Source organism: Camelus dromedarius, chromosome 16 (genome assembly GCF_036321535.1).
Source record: "Camelus dromedarius isolate mCamDro1 chromosome 16, mCamDro1.pat, whole genome shotgun sequence".
NCBI classification, from domain to species: Eukaryota; Metazoa; Chordata; class Mammalia; order Artiodactyla; family Camelidae; genus Camelus; species Camelus dromedarius.
Genome location: NC_087451.1, coordinates 26,310,730 through 26,328,070, shown reverse-complemented (window position 1 = coordinate 26,328,070; position 17,341 = coordinate 26,310,730). Strand labels below are relative to the sequence as shown.

General features: G+C 59.8%; 1 protein-coding gene across 2 annotated transcripts; it reads right to left on the bottom strand.

Annotated features, from left to right (window-relative positions):
• Positions 1–390: 390 nt before the first annotated feature.
• FLCN (folliculin) lies at positions 391–17,341 on the bottom strand. Of its 2 annotated transcripts, none has more exons than XM_031467422.2 (13): positions 17,269–17,341; positions 15,528–15,624; positions 12,764–13,036; positions 11,338–11,484; positions 10,178–10,399; positions 9,108–9,268; positions 7,496–7,587; positions 6,001–6,191; positions 4,517–4,630; positions 3,666–3,789; positions 2,501–2,632; positions 2,306–2,411; positions 391–1,593 (listed from the first exon to the last, which is right to left on the bottom strand). In XM_031467422.2, exons 3-13 carry the CDS (start codon positions 13,010–13,012, stop codon positions 1,392–1,394), a joined length of 1,740 nt encoding a protein of 579 aa, XP_031323282.1. In that variant the 5' UTR covers positions 13,013–13,036; positions 15,528–15,624; positions 17,269–17,341; the 3' UTR covers positions 391–1,391. The 2 variants fall into 2 exon arrangements, with proteins under 2 accessions (XP_031323282.1, XP_031323281.1); XM_031467421.2 differs by having other exon boundaries at positions 17,197–17,323.

The following is a 17,341-nucleotide window of genomic DNA, read 5'->3' as shown; positions in this document are numbered from 1 at the left end:
CATCGCGACGGGAGGTGCCACGACAAGGGCCGCCCCTGTCTGCACTGTCACCAGAGGCAGCAGTCAGCAACAAGCAGAGGCCAGTACCTGGAGGACAGGACCCTTCTTACGCCCCGTTCCTGTGAGCGGTGTGCAGGCTGCTCCAGGAAGGTGTGCACGGCCCTGCCATGCCGCTGGGGGCGGGCAGAGACCTGCGGTGTATGTACTAACAGCTACTGAAAACTAACCACAACTTACTGTCCGAGTCTTCCCCTGGACACTCTAAGTGTTCACTAGAGTCCAGAGTTCCAAAATAGTTGTATTGTTTGTGTTATTTTAATCACACTAATTTCAGTGACTGACCCAAGACAATTTTAGACATCAAGCCAATAAAACCACGTAGTCAGCAGCTTATAAAATACATGTTATTCCAATGCTCTTGCATGACACAGACAGCTCGTCATTAAGTTAAACACGAAAAACTACAAACAAATCAGCAAAGTCGCTGGAAAATCCCCCCAGACCACAAGTCCTCATCAGAAACGTGCACGAGGACCACACCCTGCAGAGCAACTGCAGCCAAACGCAGACGTTTCAAGGAGCAATAAAGGGCAAAGCGGCCTGGAAAAGAGCGCTGACAGGCTTCTCGGCCCCACAGAGAGCGAGGCCGGCCCCACGGCCCCATCGGGTATTTCAGCGAAGTAGCATCTCTGGGTGAAAAAGACCAGGGCGTGTCTTCAAGATACGGGGAGACTTCAAAGCAGCCCGGACAGCGTCGCCAGACACTTCAGAACACGCCCTCCAGGGGATCCAGAGACAAAGGGAGCACCCACTCCACCCTGAGAGCCTCTCCCTGCACCTCAACTCAAACCCAGGTTTCTGACGACTGCGGATCAGCACGCTTCCTGAAAACTCACAACTGCAGCCAAACTCACATACACATAAAGCCTGGAAATTCACTGCGTTTCAGAACAGAAAGGCTCAAACCCTCACCTCAAGAGACAACGGGATATGGCAGCCAAGACACCCAAGTCGGGGCTGGCCTGACACGACCTCCCTATAAATTCTGAGCTCTGCGTCCACAAGAGGCGCGAGACGCTTTCTTTACCTCCTCCTCCACAGCGCTGCACCAGTGCAGGGCCTCGAGCTTGAAGTCTCCCACTGCCCCCTTCAGGGCTGGAGCCACTCAGTTTGCAGGACAGTGCCAAGGAGCACACCAGGCCCACAGCCCACACAGAGGGCAAAGGTCAAGACCTAACAGTTTCCGTTTCTTATTAGGAAAGAGCTCCACGCCAGCAGATGGGAAACGGGAGGGCAGCCAGGGAGTGCCATCAGAGGCCTGTCTCTGAGCTGGGTGGCGAGGACGGCCTCTACCGCTTCCTGGCAGGCAGACACGGCCTCCCACAGCGGGGTCAGGTGCGAGGCTCAGAGGCTGTGGGGCTTCGGACCGTGGACATGAGGTGCGACTTGTAGGTTTTGCTCAGGCCTGTCATCCAGAATTTGAGCAGCTTGACATTGTCCTCCTCGGACGCTCCCAGGATACTCAGGAGCTTCTGCGTGTCCTCTTTGGGTCGACTATCCACCTTGGTGAATTTGAAAAGGACCTTCACTTTGCTGCAGAAAACCAAAAACACACATTCAGACAGCACAGCATGAACACCAGCGTCCTGGCCCTGAGACCTGAACAGCTTCAAGACCAACGAAGCTCCCCACGCACGCACGCACGCAGAGCTGGAGCTCAGACGCACACAGGAGATGCACGCAGCAGCCCACACCTGCACACTCGGGGCCCCCACTCGCCCACCAGGCCAACCCTGGGCGACGCGGCTGGTGCAGCAAAACGGGAAACAAGCAAGAAAGATGTCCCTCCCGTGCGTGAAAGGAGCTGCTGCTCCTAAACTCTGTTACTTGAAATTAGAACAAAGCATGGCTAATTAAATTTCACAAAAATTACTAAGAAGGCAGGAGAAGTAATTTGCTTTATAATAAAAGGGGAACATCTTTTATCTGACCTTCCAATTTTCAAAGTTAATGAAGCATCAGAAATACCTGCTTCCCTGGAGGCAGGCGTCGCCCCACCGTGCAGAGGGCAGTCTGTGGCCGGGGGTGCGGGCCACCCGCGCCAGGGCACCCTGCTAACGTGGCAAGCGGTGGGCCGTGTTTAAACCCATGCTCATAACCCGGCTCTGTACCCTCTCTCCCAGGGGCCACAGAATATCGCTTTCTCTGGAAGTTTCTGACTTCCCACAGCAGAACACAGCGCTGCCACAGCCCAGCCCCCCTGGTCAGACAGCGCAGACCCAGGAGCCCAGCGGGGGGGGCTTACTTCATCCACTCCTCCTTCAGGCAGACCAGGCACTGGTCCACCACATCCACGGACAGGTTCTGGTTGGTCAAAGCAGCTTCCATTTTATTCAGGATGGTGGGGCCAACTGGGGACACAGATGGGGGCAGAGTGGGACAGGGCTCAGCGCCCTCCTCCCCATCTGGCCCCGGGGGGAGGCGGCCCGGCAGCACCCACCTCGGTCCGCAGCGACAGGACTCCCACTGGTCACCACGAACTCGTGCTTGCTGAGAGACTGGGCGTCCTCGCAGCCCGCTGGCTGCGGGCCAGAGCGGGTTGCCGGCCGGGCCTCCACGACGACCGCAAACTCTGCGGGGCACAAAGTGCCGGCTCTGGGGGCCCCGCCGCCCTCCACACGCCTGACCCGCTCTGCTGCGCCCAACCGCTCCCGTCTCCCAGGGGCAACGCGCGGGCATTTAACACCTCCTGTGGTTTACTTGTGAAGAGTCAGGGCTACCGCCTGCCGGGGAGAAACTACGCGCACCGCATTACAGCGATGGCTATCACGCCGTGCACCTCGGCTCGCTGAGCACTAGCAGCACCAGGAGAGGGATCCCGCTAGAGCCCCCGTCTCACAGCAGGGAAACAGACCCAGAGAAGCTGAGTGGCTTGCCCAAGGTCACACAGCCAGTGGCGGTAACCGTATCACCCTCATCTCTGACGCCAGGGCTTATATTCTGCACGCCACCGGGAAAAAAGGCGCTGCCTTGCGGACTCGCGCCCTGGCCTGGGTGCTGAGGCTGCTGAGCGCCGATTGCGCTGGGACCGACGTACTCAGAGGAGTCCTGGACTCACCTCGGGAGGCGGGGATTTGCACCCAGGCTAACTCCCGAGCTCCCCAAACCGGAAATGAGGGATGCTGACTCAGCCCACTGCGCTGAACACCAAGGACGAATTTAAGGGACGCAGGAGGAGGAGGAGGAGTTGCAGAGGACAAGGAAGCACGACAGGAGAACAGTGAGAGAGGAAGACCCGGGGCCGGGGACTCAGGAGGCGCACAACCAGCCCAGCAAGCCTCCTGCCTCTGGACGGCGTAGGTGACTCACACCCACGACAGCACTGAAACCCTCTAACCTCCACTGGTGCTGGCCCCACCCCCAGGACTGTGATCCGGCCCCATGGAGACCCACGCCCAGCAGGCCTCCCTCACTAGGAAGTTGTCCAGTCCAACTTTCCCCCACTCTAAAGACAGAAAATAGAGACTCAATGCCACTGGGAAAGCTGGTCCAGCAGCCAGGGTCTTTGTGCCTCTGAGCCCAGCAGCCGTTGCCCTCAGATCCAGCCGTGCAGCTCCACTTCTGAGCCGAGATGCAGGGGCTCAGAGCAGCAGCAAAGGACGCACCTGAGGACAGCACGTGGGAGGGGATGTGCACGTGCGGGCTGAGCCCTAGGAAGTTGCAGCGGTAGGCCTCCTCGTACTGGCTGCTGTAGGGGATGACGCGGACACAGCCCACTGGCAGCATGGTCTGGGGGGACAGAGCAGCTCAGAAGTGATCCTGTCCCCGCCTGTCCCCATCACCCACATCCCGCATGCACTCTGCAGCTCAGCCCAAAGCCCTCTCCTCCCAGAAGGCACCCCAGTCACTCAGGCCCACTGGGGCGTCCCCCACACAGCCCCATGTCTCTTCCTGCAGCCGGCCACACGGCTGCTGCCGCCTCTGCTCCGCAGCGTTAACTCTTCATTATTCTTTGCCTCCTCACGTGCTCGTGTCTCCCCCCGTCCTCCTAGAGGCCATAAGTTCACTGAGAGGTTGCTTCATCTTGTCTCCACACGGCCAGCACGCACACACTTTCAGAGCGAGACCTGGGCCTTGGCACCCACCATGCCCGCTGCTGAGGCAGCCTGCCTCAGGTGAGTCCCACCCACTCATCAAGACGCCCCGTGCACTGCCTGGTGACCCAGACCTGCTTCTACAGCAGCTGTGAGCCACTCCAACAGCTTCTGAGAAGGATGTGGGGGCTGGGGAAGGGCAGGTGGGACAGTTAGTTATCAATCTGTCAGGACAGCATGGACTCCTTACTGGAAGTGAAGACCACGAATGGCTACTGTCGTTAACAGTGGAAAAAACGCAGCTCTCAGATTCAGGCACGAACCTTTGCCCTGAGTCCCCGACACACTTAACATTCACACCTCAAGTCCAGATTTTTTAAAAACCCACTAGGCCAAATGCACAAGGAAAAAGATCCTCTCACCCGAAGAACTTCAAAAGCTGAATGGACGAGGTCTGCGTCTCTGCTTTTCCAGATCACCTGGTTCCCCATGAGGACGTGCCAGGCCAACGTGCGAAACGAGGGCGCGCCCAGGACCTGAAAGAGACAGTTCTGCCCTGAACTTCCTCCCGCCCCACGGGAGTCACTTGTGCGTTCGTCCAGAAGCTCTCTGTGGAGTAAAGGAAGTTAGGTCAGGAAGAGGCGGGCGGAGCCTATGCATCCGCACCTGAAACCCTGACCCCAGAGCTCCTGCACACTCTGAGACCCTTTCCCCAGTCTTCCCTTCAAGAACTTGAAGCAGACAAAACACCAGTGTTCTGCGACATTTACCTTCTCTCTCTACACTCAACTTTCACAGAACCACCTGAAAGGGAGCCAGGCATCCTGACTCCTCCGCACCCAGGAGGCGCACGACTCTGGCACGTGGTCTGGGGGCGCACCACCCCCAGGACCGCCGCCCGCCCGCAGGCAGCAAGCTGTATCCAGAGCCCCGAGCCCAGCAATGCCCTTCAGAGCTGGGGGTCCTCCCACCCAGGCGTCGCTGGAGAGGACTGCCTTCCCCGTCCTGCCTTTACCCTTTGCTGACTGCTATGATGCTGGCATTAGCTGGGGGTCCTCCCACCCAGGCGTCGCTGGAGAGGACTGCCTTCCCTGTCCTGCCTTTACCCTTTGCTGACTGCTGTGACGCTGCTTTATGGTTTACGAATACGGCCAGAGAGGAAGGGGAGGCTGTGACACAGCACCTCAGCAAACCCCAGCAGCCTGGAGTGCTCCCACCTTCCGCGGAGTTCAAGACCCCTTCCAACCTGAGTGCCCGCAGGCAGTCGACAGGCACTGCGGCCAGACCAGGACGATTCTGGGGGGCGAATGTTTCTCACCCAGAAGCCCCACAGAGCTTCCGCTGTTAAATCAACCTTTACTTCTGGTAACATTCATGCTCATCGTAAACATGAACACCGGAAGGTGCTGTAACAAGAGATGTGCTGCCTTGGTAACCTAGCAGCCTGTTCCTCCCGACCGGTCGGCCCCGCTCTCTACGACCCACGGCACCGCACTTCCTGCTGGTGCTTGGTGACTGTCCACTGTCCCCATCACCCACATCCCACATGCACTCTGCAGCTCAGCCCAAAGCCCCAGACCATGCTGCCATTCAGGTCATTTCCATGCAAACTCACAACGCTGCTCAACTCCTTTAGAAGGTTCTAGAATGGCAAGGACCACAGGCCTTCTTTTAAAGAAACCATCTATAACCTCACTGATCCTGGGGCCAAGACACCCCGGACGCCCACCACCATCTCCAGCACCCGCTGAGAAGGCTCTTGGCCCCTCCTCCCCAACCAGACCCGCTGGGCCGTGAACAAGACAGGCCGAAAGGCCAGCGTCTGCTGGACAGGGACCAGCTGGAGGGAGAGCACCCAGCTCTGCTCCAGGGCGTCTGTTTCAGGCCCCACCCCGCCACGGCCTACCTGCCTCATATGCCGAAGGGACTTAAAGACAGATGGCTTTCGGGGCTGCCAGTTTCCACAGTCTGAGAGTGAGGAAGGGTCTGCTGGGCCTTCGGTCAGCTCCCGCCCTCCTGCGCCCTCCGGCAGGACAGGGGCTTTTTCCTCCTCTTCAGCCTCAGAGTTGTCCCAGCCTTCTGACTCCTCTTCTAAGTCTGCAAGACAGACGGCAAGGACAGTCACGACATGCACTGCCGGGACACCCTTATTCTCCAGATGCAAGTCTCTTCCCAAGACAACTCAGCCCAAGGCATCCGAGGTCAGGCCAGCCAGGAGGCCTGCGCCAGCGGCTGCTTGTGGCTGCGGGAGCCCTGTGCGCCGCAAGCTGTGCCTGCCGGTGGGGAGACTCACACGGGGGCCGGAAGACACAGGCTCGGGGTCCCTGAGTGCACACGCCTCGGGCAGGCACAGCCGCAGGGCTCCGTGCACCCCTCGTCACCCTCCCCGTTTTACGGAACAACTTGTTGCTGCCATTTGTCTTCACGACGAGCCTCACACAACACGGCGCCTCTGCTCCGTGTCACAGAACAGCAGCTGCAGCCGGGTCGGTCCGATGCCAGCGTGCGCCCTGAGCCCTCTGCTCACCTTCCCTGTGACCAAAACACACTCCGAGACGGGACAGGAGCCCAGGGTGCCTGCCCTTCGCTCCCCAAACACAGCGCTCTCTGTGCAAATGACCAACAGACTACCCGCCACCTTCACTACCACACACGGCTCTGGCAACAGAACCACGAGGGCACGAGGGGTCTGAAGGCTGCTCTTTCTAACGTGTCTGCCCTTGCTGCCCTCCCCTCCCCCCAGGACAGCAATGCAGTCACCAGACTGCAGGGATGAGCTCGAAACAGCGCCAGCTGTCAAAGCCAGCCGCTTGCAAAATGAAGCACGTCATGCGTTGCCAGTAACGAAGCACACACACAGTGTCACAGGTCTCATCCACCCGCCCCCACGTTTAAGGCCGCGGGCCCACAACAACGAAAACCAGATCATCTCCGGAAGGCAGGCAGACCCCCGGGAAGCTGCTTAGCACACACAGGACCAGAGCCCCAGACCCGGAGGGCTGGTCAGGTGCCAGTGAGGTCTGGGGACCACTGTCCCTGGGGAAAACCTTGGGTCCTTACTGTTAGAGAGCAAAGGAGGAGAGACTGTCTAGAAAGGCCACACACATGGCTGTTGTGAACCAGGGACACGAAAACATCGATCGACCAGTCCTCTCCAGAGTGACAGCCCTAGGAGTGACCCTCCCAGCCTGCCTGCGGACAGACTCTCGCTTGACTGTCAAGGGGAACAAAACAGGAAACCACAATAAAGACACAAAGAGTAAAGGGCCAACTTATGTGGGCTCGCCCCTGGGGTCCCCTTCCTCAGCTCCTTCTGCTGGGATTGGGGAGGGCGGGGTGCGTGAGGCGGCCCCTGCAGCCGCCACAGGCAAAGGCTCCCACACAGGCACCTCCCAGCTCACCCGCAAGCTGTTCCATCTGGACCAAGGTGTCCTCAGTGGGCGCGCCTTCCAGGAGCTTCTCGGTCAGCCGGCTGCCGCATGCTTTCAGAAGCCTGAGGAACAGAGCCACCTGTGAAGTGCCCTTGCTAGAAGAAACGCTGGACCTGAAGCCAGCCAAGCCTCTTCCTCTAACTACCAACTAATCCAAAACGGGTACAAAAGAATGAGCCAAGCAACACCACGGGGCTCTGGCCAGCTGAACCCCAAAGGGGAGGCCCAGGCCCTCCCGCAAAGGCAGGTGTCCCGCGGAGCAAGGAGGAGCTGGCGTAGTCCAAGGGACTCGGCACATCTGCCCACTGCCAGGGGTGGTTCTGATGACCCCAACTCAAAAGGCAACTCCCAGGCAAAGGGGGGAGAGCAAACGTGGATTGGGGTGGATGGTGCTAAGAAATTAGTCCACTTTGTTGGATGCGATCATGGTTTTATGGTCGAAATAATACAACTAAGATTTGCTTTAAGAGAGAAGGCAGAGCTCAGTGGTAGAGTGTTTGCTTACCGTGCATGAGATCCTGGGTTCAATCCCCAGTGACTCCATTAAAAAATAATAATTAAAAAGATAAACAAATAAACCTAATTAACACCACCCCAAAAAAATTTGCTTTAAAAAGTATTCCAGAAAAAAAGTGAAGGAATGAATGCAAACACAATAAAACCGGTAACTGCTAAAGCAGGACAAAGGTGGGTAGTTCACTGTACAATTCATTATACTTTGGCTCCGTCTGGAAATCTCCCTAGTTAAAGTGGTTTTTAAAAGATAGGAGGAACTCTGTGGGGGAGACAGACGCTGCCTCTCCAGACTGCAGGCTCTTAGGAACTGCGCTCAAGAGTCTACAAGGGAGGGGCGTCAACCTCACCGGGGCCTGCACAGGAATGAGAATCTGGGGGAATCTCTGGAAGGAGCATGTCCTGCAAGGGAAGGAAAAGGGACAGTCTGTAGCCAGAGGACAGACCGTGGTGGTTTTCAAACATGCCCACACTCCCCTCTTCAAAAGATGGACACTAATCCTCTCCTCCTGCCTAGGCCGGGCCCGGTGACATGGCGCCCTTCTAACACACGTGGCCTCTCAGGTCATGAGAGCTGACAGACCCCGCCTCATTCTCCCGAGTGACCACCCAGCAACCAGCAGAGGCCTCCTGCCCACAGCCAACACCAACCTGCCAGCCCTGAGAGGGAGCCAAACCTTCAGACAGCAGCTCTGCCTGATCCAAAACCCCTGAGAACCGGAGCCAGACTCGCCCAGCTAAGCCGCTCTCCAGCTCCCGCCCCGCTCCCCCGCCACCCAGAGCTGTGTGGACAGTTGCCGCGCTTTACGGAAACAGGAGAGACCACCGGTCCTGGTGCACAAACTTCAATTTAAAAGCATCACTGGAAGTGAGTTCCACCTGAACGCGTTTCCCATGTACTTATGGGACAAGGAGGGCTGAGTCCAGTTCAGTGGTCACTAACAAGTCACAGCACAGAGGCACCAAGGGACCTGGCCAGCGACGGTCCCCCCAAACCCGGAACAGTCCTACCAACACCCTGTGACTGCTCTGACCCCAGTGGCTACGTGAAGACCGCGAGCCCGGTTACCAAGCGAAGGAGGTGTGAAGGCACGCCCACAAACTGTCGTCGTTGGTCAAGGACGTCAGCGAGCGGGCAGCGTTCCCGTTCCTCTGGTGCAGGAACGGCGTGAAGGCTGTGTTCATCCTCTGTGCGCGCTGCGGGCATCCAAACTGCTCCGCTTCAAACACCTGACTAGCAAAGGGGAAACGTGAGCCCTTCACAACAATGCCAGCCCGCAGCCCAGACCCAGCTGGCGTCCTGCTCCTGAAGACTGTCCCATCCTGCTTCTGGGCCAGGAGTAAAGAAGGACCAGCAGTGTCATTCCAGACGGAACAGCTCTGTCTCCCAGTGGATCAGCAGCCGCGGGAGAAGGGGAGTCAGTGAAGAGCGACTGCTGGGCCCACAGTGACTCGCCCGGCACCTGGAGGGGCTCAGGCAGCCAGGAGTGCTGTTCCCCAGCATTTCCAGTCCCCTCCAGGCTCTGCGCAGACCCTGCGTGGGTGGACGGGGGACCACCTCTGGCCAGGAGAGGAGAGAAGAGCCAGGCCTCTGGTCCCCTCCCCGCCCCACAGCCGGCAAAGGAGCTACAGCGCAACGCGGCTGCCGCTCCGCCCGCCAGGATGACTCCAGCGAGCAGACCCCCGCCTGCCTGCAATGGACGCAAGAAACAAATTTCGTGGTTTCAAGCGGCTGAGGCTTGAAGGCTGTTTGTCGCCAGAGCACCAGCCGGCCGTCCTGAGACGTCCTTAGGTGTGGGTCTGCACCGCGATTAGCGGTCAGGCTTCCGACATGACGGTCAGAAACAAAGACAGCGCGGACGAAACCGGGCGTCTGACTGCGGGAAAGCCGGACAGCAGGCTCGAGAGGGACCAGTGGAGCCCGCAGGCCTGACCGACTTGCAGGCTCACCGCCGTGACACCCACGGCAGCCAAAGACCGCAGCACAGGCCCAGCCGAAGAGGCGCGCCGGCCTCCGGCCCCAGGCCCCGCCCCTCTAGCCCCGCCCACCCCACCCCACCCCGCTCTCGCCCCGCCCTCACCCCGCCCCTCCAGCCCCGCCCACCCCACCCCAACCCTGCTCTCGCCCCGCCCCTGCACCTTGAGAGCCTTGTCCTGGAGCTCATCGATGATGCCTCGGATCTTCCCAAGCAGGAAGGGCCAGGAGTTGATGAGGTAAATGCGGTCCATCATGATGGCGATGATGCTGTACCAGCGCTGGAAGCCCCTGGCCAGGCTGTCTTTGATGAAGAAGGTGTGGCTGAACACAAAGCCATGCTGCTCGTCCCCGAAGAAGATGGGGCCCTCGCGGCCGGGGCAGACCTGGGGCCAGACAAGAGCGCTCCAGGCACAGGCCTCCGCAGCGGTCACATCGTCACACCAGACCTTTCTCTACGCTCATCAACCAGCGCCGGCTACCGGCAGAGCGGGATGAGCGAGGAAGTTTGCCGTCACCTGGCTCCCGGGGTCAAATTTCCTCAAGAAAACATTGGTTTCCATGTAACGCAAAGGCCAGTACAGCAGGCTCACTCACTTTTCCTGCCTTGAGCTGTGAAGAACCCCTGTGCAACACGACACCTACCCCGGCTCCCTCACCTGCAGCACGCCGGACCACCAGCAGGCCAAGGCAGCCACTGTGCACCCCCGTCCTCAGAGTGGCATACTCTGTGTGCAGGAGAAGCCAGGCCTCCCCCACGACATGCCACACAGCTCCATCAGACATGGCCGCCTGCCGCCAGCAGAGGGGTGGCAGGAAGAAAGAGTGGGCCAGCCAGGTGGGCCAGGGGCAGCGAGGGCCGGCACAGGGGAGCCTGGCGTCTGCTCCGTGGTACAGGGACAGGAAGCGTCAGTGACTAGACTCTCAACTCTCTGTGACATGAGAACACAGAAGCTAAGACTCGGCCACAACTGCCCCACCGTGCATGTAGGACACACAGACCCACTCCTTGGCAGCCCACTGGGGCAGGGATGCCCACTGAGGCAGGAAGGAGGTGTGTCTGCTATAGTCGGCACGCCGGAGCACGTGTCCACAAAGAGTGACTGACGCAAGTCTGGCGCTGAAAACGGCAGGCCAATGACCACTGGGAAAACTGGGATCCAACAGGACCCATCCCCGACCCGAGGCTGCCCCACGCCCTGCTTGTGGGTGTGCCGTCTTCCTCATGCCTGCATGTCTGCCTCCTTCCATGACCAACACCTACCCTGCTCAGGCCTCTCAGCATGTGTGCCACGTTCCTGCAGAGACCCGGTCAGACGCTCACCTCGCAGCTCAGGCTCCGCACGCAGGCCTGGCGGACAACGCTGAAGAGCTGGGGATGGTTGGGGTGCTGGTGGCTGACGTATTTAATCGAGGTCTCCTGATCATGGCTGATGTACCCAGGGTGCCCTGCGGCAAGTGACCGGCAGCCCTGACCACGAAAAATAAAAGAGGAACAGTCAGCCAGGAAGCAAGCGACACGTTTTCCTACTCTCATGTGACTCTGAAGCAGAAAACTCAATCTTCGTATAAAAATAACCGGCTTCTAGAGTTACATTTCGCTGAGGATGTCAGTGTTTCCTGAATAGGAAAACCAGGAGCAGGCCTCACAAAGGTGGTCAGATCTAACCCACTGACCATTTAAGTAGCAGGGCTTTCAAAGAGCTCTGCATTATCTCATTTAATCCAGAGCACAACTCCGTGAGGGAATCACAGGGAACACCCCCACATCACAGAAGGCGAAGCTGAGCGGTGGCTCACACAGCACGCCGTGCCAGCCTCTGCCCTGACCCTAGCACAACCACCTGGAAGGGGCCTCGGGAGGCTCCAGACGCTGGCGTTGTTGTGCAGCCTGAGAACACAAGCCCAGACCCTCTGCTGCAGGGAACGGACTGGACAGTGGCCTGGCTGCTGTGCCCTGAAGCCACCTCCATGCTGGGGCGGGGGCTGTGCCTGCTGGAGGCTGCCCTGGACCTGGGCTGCGCGCAAGAGGGCCCAGAAGCAAGCCTGTCCCTGTGCGATGCAGGGCCCCTCCCCTCCAAGCCCACTGCAGCTCAAGGACACTCTCCCGGACTCTAGTTGCCCAGACCTCCTATCTACCTTCTTCTCCATCTCAGGAAGGAAAGCTCCCCCACCTTTGGCGCCCTCCCTCTCCATCCCTCACAGGTGTCTCCAGCAATAAGTAGATCAACCTCAGGCTTGCCGGCTGCTCTCAGCGGAGCCAAACTAACGTGGCTGGATTTCTGCTCACACCATGGTGGCAGGAGTGACACTAGCCCTGACTTCGGGTCCCGACCCAGGTCCTTCAGGTGAAGCAGTGGCCTGGTGAGGGAACTTAACCCTCGTTCCCCAGGGCTTAGGAAGCTGCACAAGGAAGAATGCCCAGACAGGCCACCCATGCAGCGAAAACTCCCGAGAACGCTGGGCCGAGGGCAAGGTATGAACACGAACATGAGGGGAGAACGGGGAGGCAAACTCCATGGTGCTGCCAACTGCCTGGGGCACAGAGCGGGCTGGGAGAGCTGACGCCAGGAGGAAGGGGAAGAACCAAAGGGGATGAAGGCAGCAGCGCCTTCCACCGGCCCCCAGGGAACAGTCAGCTGCAGTGCCGGCTGTGAGGTCACGTCCACTGTGCCCTGGGCCCATGCTCCCCCGCCACCCCTGGGGGTCAAGCACACAGCACCGGCATGGGACCCCGCAGAGACACCTGCCTCGCACATGTCTGACTTTTTGGGTCCTGGGCTGCTGGACTCGGCGCTGGCCCCCTCGGCGGGGCTGTGGGCGCGGATCCGACTGCTCATCTGGATGCCGCCCTCCTCCTCCTCGGCCTGCTCGGCCCGGCCAGGGCTGTCCCCGTTCCCAGCGCCCTGCGGGAGTGGTGCGTGCAGGACCTCCGTGCAGAAGAGCGTGCGGGGCCCATGGAGCTCGCAGAAGTGGCAGAGCGCAACAATGGCATTCATGGTGCCAGGGAGACAGCACAAGGCCTGCGTGGGAGGGACACACCGTTAGCCCACCAGCCCACCAACACCAGCACCCCCGTCCTGCCCCAGGCCATGTGGCGTCCTCCACCGGGTTCCTGCCCGGCAGAGGCAGCTGGCTCTGAACACCACCTGCGCTAGCACTGTAGCAGGTGCAGGGGAAACAAGACAGACAGACAGCATCCCCGCCCATGGGGAGTGATGACCAACGTCACGCGGGTCCCACAGAAAACCCCCCGGGGAGAACGGGTAGGGCTGTGAGGTGGGCAGGGGGATGCGCGCACAGGGACTGCGCAGCACACCCATGGGGCGCTCACTCCAACACGGCAGGGAGCACCTGCCGCGTTCCAGGTGCCGTTGTGGGTGCCGTGGTGCTGCCTCATGGAGCTGACCTTCTGGAGGGGAGACCTGCGATGAAGTGCTTGCTCTCACGTGGTGACAGGTTTAGGACGAGAACAGCAGGCCCAGGGCAAAGAATGACAGGGCAGGTGGGATGTGGGTACAGAGGGTCTCCCAAGTGAGAGCTGAGGAAGGGGGGAGCCCCAGGGGCTGCACGTCTGCAGAGCTGGGGGCGAGCGCGGAAGACGAGGAGGAGACAGATTTTAGGGACCTTTCCAGGCCGTGGCAAGATCTTGAATTTTTTTCAGAGATTAAAGAGCCTTTCGTGGGTTCTGATAATAAACCTGAATCTTATTTTAAAAAGAACATTCTGGCTGCTGTGCAGAAAAGACTTTGGGAGCCAGGGTGGAAGCGGGGAGGCCCGCGGAAGGGGATGCAGACAGCCCGGAGCGCGACCACACCCCAAGTCGGAGCTACAGACTCTGCTCCAGCCGCGCTGTGAGCGTGGAGAAGGCAGAGGCCATCTAGACCAGCGAGAAAGGGACTGGAGGACAGGAGGCAGCTGAGGCAGCTGCTGGGAGGCCTCCGGGTGGAGGGGGACAACAGGCGGGAGCCGGGGTGGGGCCCCAGAGCTCAGCTGTGGAAGGGAGAAGGAGCTGGCCAAGGCCACAGAGAAGGACAGGCAATGAGGCGAAGCCCACTGTCACTCCAGAGGCCAAGCGCCCCCTGGTGGGGGGACTGTCCCCTCGGCTCCAGCAGGTGGAGGAGGCCTAGAAACAAGAACACAGGGGGAAAAGGCCCAGAGGGGGGACAGCGACAGCCCACTTACCAAACACGTGTGACAAGCAGGGCCAGGGAGTCAAGCCAAAGTAGGGACAAGTATTCTCCAGACCCAAGACATCAGCAACTCCTATGTAGACTGGCTACACTGAAGGGCCCCGCCCCTCAGTCTCACCAGCCCATGGGGCTCATGGCCACCGCCGGGAAAGGACAGCACAGGCACGGAGTATTCCCAGCGCCACAGACCCTTCTCCTGGGCGGCCTTGCCCAAGACAGTGAGGGGCCACCCAAGTGTCCAATGCCTGACTGAGTAGAAGACGCTGGCCAGGATCCAAAGCCTCTTTTCTCTTTTAGCGACCCCAGCCCACATCACAGAGACAGAAAGTCAGACGCCCTCTGTGCTCGCCCCCTGGCAGTTAGGTACAAGCTTGACCACGGCTGGGCCAGTCAGAGCGCCTGCCTGGGATGCTGAGACTGGAGGACGGAGGAAAAGCAGCAGATGGCAAGAACACACACGGGGGTGGGAGTCCCAGGACAGCATCCTCAACTGCCCGGTGCTAAGGCATCCCTCAGTGGGTCCTCCCAGTGGCCTCCCTGCCGGTGGCCACGCTCAGAGCTGCTTCTCTAGCCCACCCGCCATTCCGCGGTCACCCTCTCAGCTGACGTGAGCAGCTGACATTCAGTTGGAAGGTCTTGAGTTCCATAGAGGTTGGGGACTGCAGCGTCAAAGGGGCAGGGCTGGGGATCAAGGACCGGAACACTCCCCAGACCTCCACCTGCTCAGTGCTCAGCATCCAGCCTCTCTCTGCACAGCCCCGTCAGCTCCCCCGGACAGCTGCTCCCTCCACCCAGCACTCCCTCCTCCTCTGCTTTCCTGTGCTGGGAGGGACATTCCCTAAGCAGGGAGGTTCTGTCTTGTCTATAACAGTTCCTGACACAAGGCAGGCACCCAATACATGCCAGATAAATAAGTGAATTCATGAACTGCACAGAGAGAGATGACAGCTGTTGCCACAGAAAGTGGAAAGCTCACTGAGGGTACCTACAGGCGGGAGGCTCATGGGCACAGCACGGGAAAGGCCAAGTCTGAGACCAAATAAACCACATTTAAATGGCTCACTACAGTGAGGTCAAAAAAACGATCGTCTAAAAATCCACTGGAAGAAGGGGAGAGGCGACCACTGATGGAGTAAGAACCTTAGAAGAAGATGTATTGAGACCCAAAATAAAAGCAGAGGCATTAAGCCTCGAAAAGGAGATCACAGTTTCCTTTGGGAAGCGCTCAAGGGAAGAGAAGTAAGGTTTCTTGCAGCAAGACATCCAAGCAGAAGCAGCACTTGGCCAAGGGTCACCCCAGGTGGACGGCATCAACACAAACCTGTACACTCGGCAGTCACTCGGCCACCACCCGGCCTCGGCCACTTCCAGTCAGGCGGCAACAGCAGCAGTACTTCAGCTCCAAGACCAGACGTCTTCTAGGGAAGGAAAACAAATCAGAGCTAAAGCCAAGAGCAATGGGAGTGAACAAAAAAACTCCAGCAGCTTGCGGTCAGCCTCAAATCAGACCATCACAGAAGAGGATCTGAGGACTCCCTGGCTGGGAATGGCTGGCAGGCCACCTGCCTTGTGAGCCGCAGCAGACGGCAAGCTGATGCTGCAGTTAAAGTCCCAGCTGAGCGCTCACACCTCTACAGCTGTTTCATAAAGGACCTATAAGAGGTCCTTTATCATGACAGTTATAATACAAGTATTTATGTTTAAACGTCTTTGAAAAACATAAGACATTTGAAAATAAAGTCCTCATGGTCCCGGCTCTCAGCTATCCGAGGACTGATCAGACAGCACCCACACCAGGCGGATTCAGCCCTTCAGACACAGGCCCACAAGCTTCCCGCCCTCGACCGGAAGGAGAGCAGAGGTGATACTGCCAAGTCACTTTCCAGCATCCAGGATCAAAACGGGCTACTCTCACACATTTTTCTAAGTGAAAAGCACTCCTGTGTGACAAGACTTCTGAGTATTACTTGGATCGTGAGGGCCACAGCCCCAGGCAGCCAGTGGAACGCAGCGAGGCTCCCTAGATAAACCTGGTCCTAAGTCACGCAAACCTAAGGGCCTGTCTCCAGCCCTTAGCAGCCAGGTGACCGCAAACATGCTACTTAACCTCTCTCAGCACCACCCCGAAGCTGAGAAACACAGGCCGAAATCCACCTCTGGGAGTTAACCACCGCACGTGGAACCAGAATTTCGGGCAGCGCGAGGTCCGCTCTCCAATTCTAGTCCCTACCAGGTGCCTAACCGGTCTTCCCTCCCAACAAGCTTTCCAGAATCCAAGGAAGAAGCAGAGATCTTCCCCTGCCTGACAGTCTCTTCGACATTATACTCCACGCAAGCGTTCGAATACCTTGAAGCGGTAGGGCCCCTGCCCGCGCCCCTCCCAGCGCGGCCGAGCCCCGGGACCAGGCCAGCGACGTGGGGACTGTCCTCCCTGCCCCCCTCCCTGCGGCGCACCCTGGCCCTGGGTCCCTCTCACCCCGACCGGCTGTGGTCTGCTCGAGGACCACGGGCGGCGGAAGGTGCTACCGAGTACGAACACTCTGCAGGCAGACGCGGCACACAACGGCTCCTGGCCGCGGCGAGCACGAGGACGCGCCGCGGCGTCGCGCACCGGAGCCTCCCGGAGGCATCCGCTGGGCCGCCGGCAAGTGCGGGGTCCCGAGCTCCGCAGGGCTCTCCCCCAGCTCAGACCCCGCCCGCGCGGCCTCGCGTGACACCCCGTGGCCCTGGGCGGGCAGACGCGGGGCTAGGCCCCGCAGCACGTTCTCTTGGGGCTACGGGCCCTCCTGCGCCCCGACGGCCACGGCGGCTGGTGCCGGGGGTCCCCGGGCTGGGGACCTGCTCCCTTCCGGCACCCTCCCCCCTGCCCTCCGCGGCGACCCACCTCCCGGGCCGAACCTCCCTTCTGGGACCGGGCCGCGCCCGACCGCACCGCCCGCCCTCTCCGGCGGGCTCAACCCGCACCGCCCCGGGGCGGCGGCCCCACTAACCCGACAGGCCTGGGCGCCCCCAGGGCCCGAGCCCTCGCCGCCCTCCGGGCCCCGCGGGGAGGCTCCCCTCACCGTCTCCTCTGTCTCCCCGCACGGGGGCGCGGCGCCCGCCCCGGGGCGCGTGACTCGGCCGGGTCGTACCACG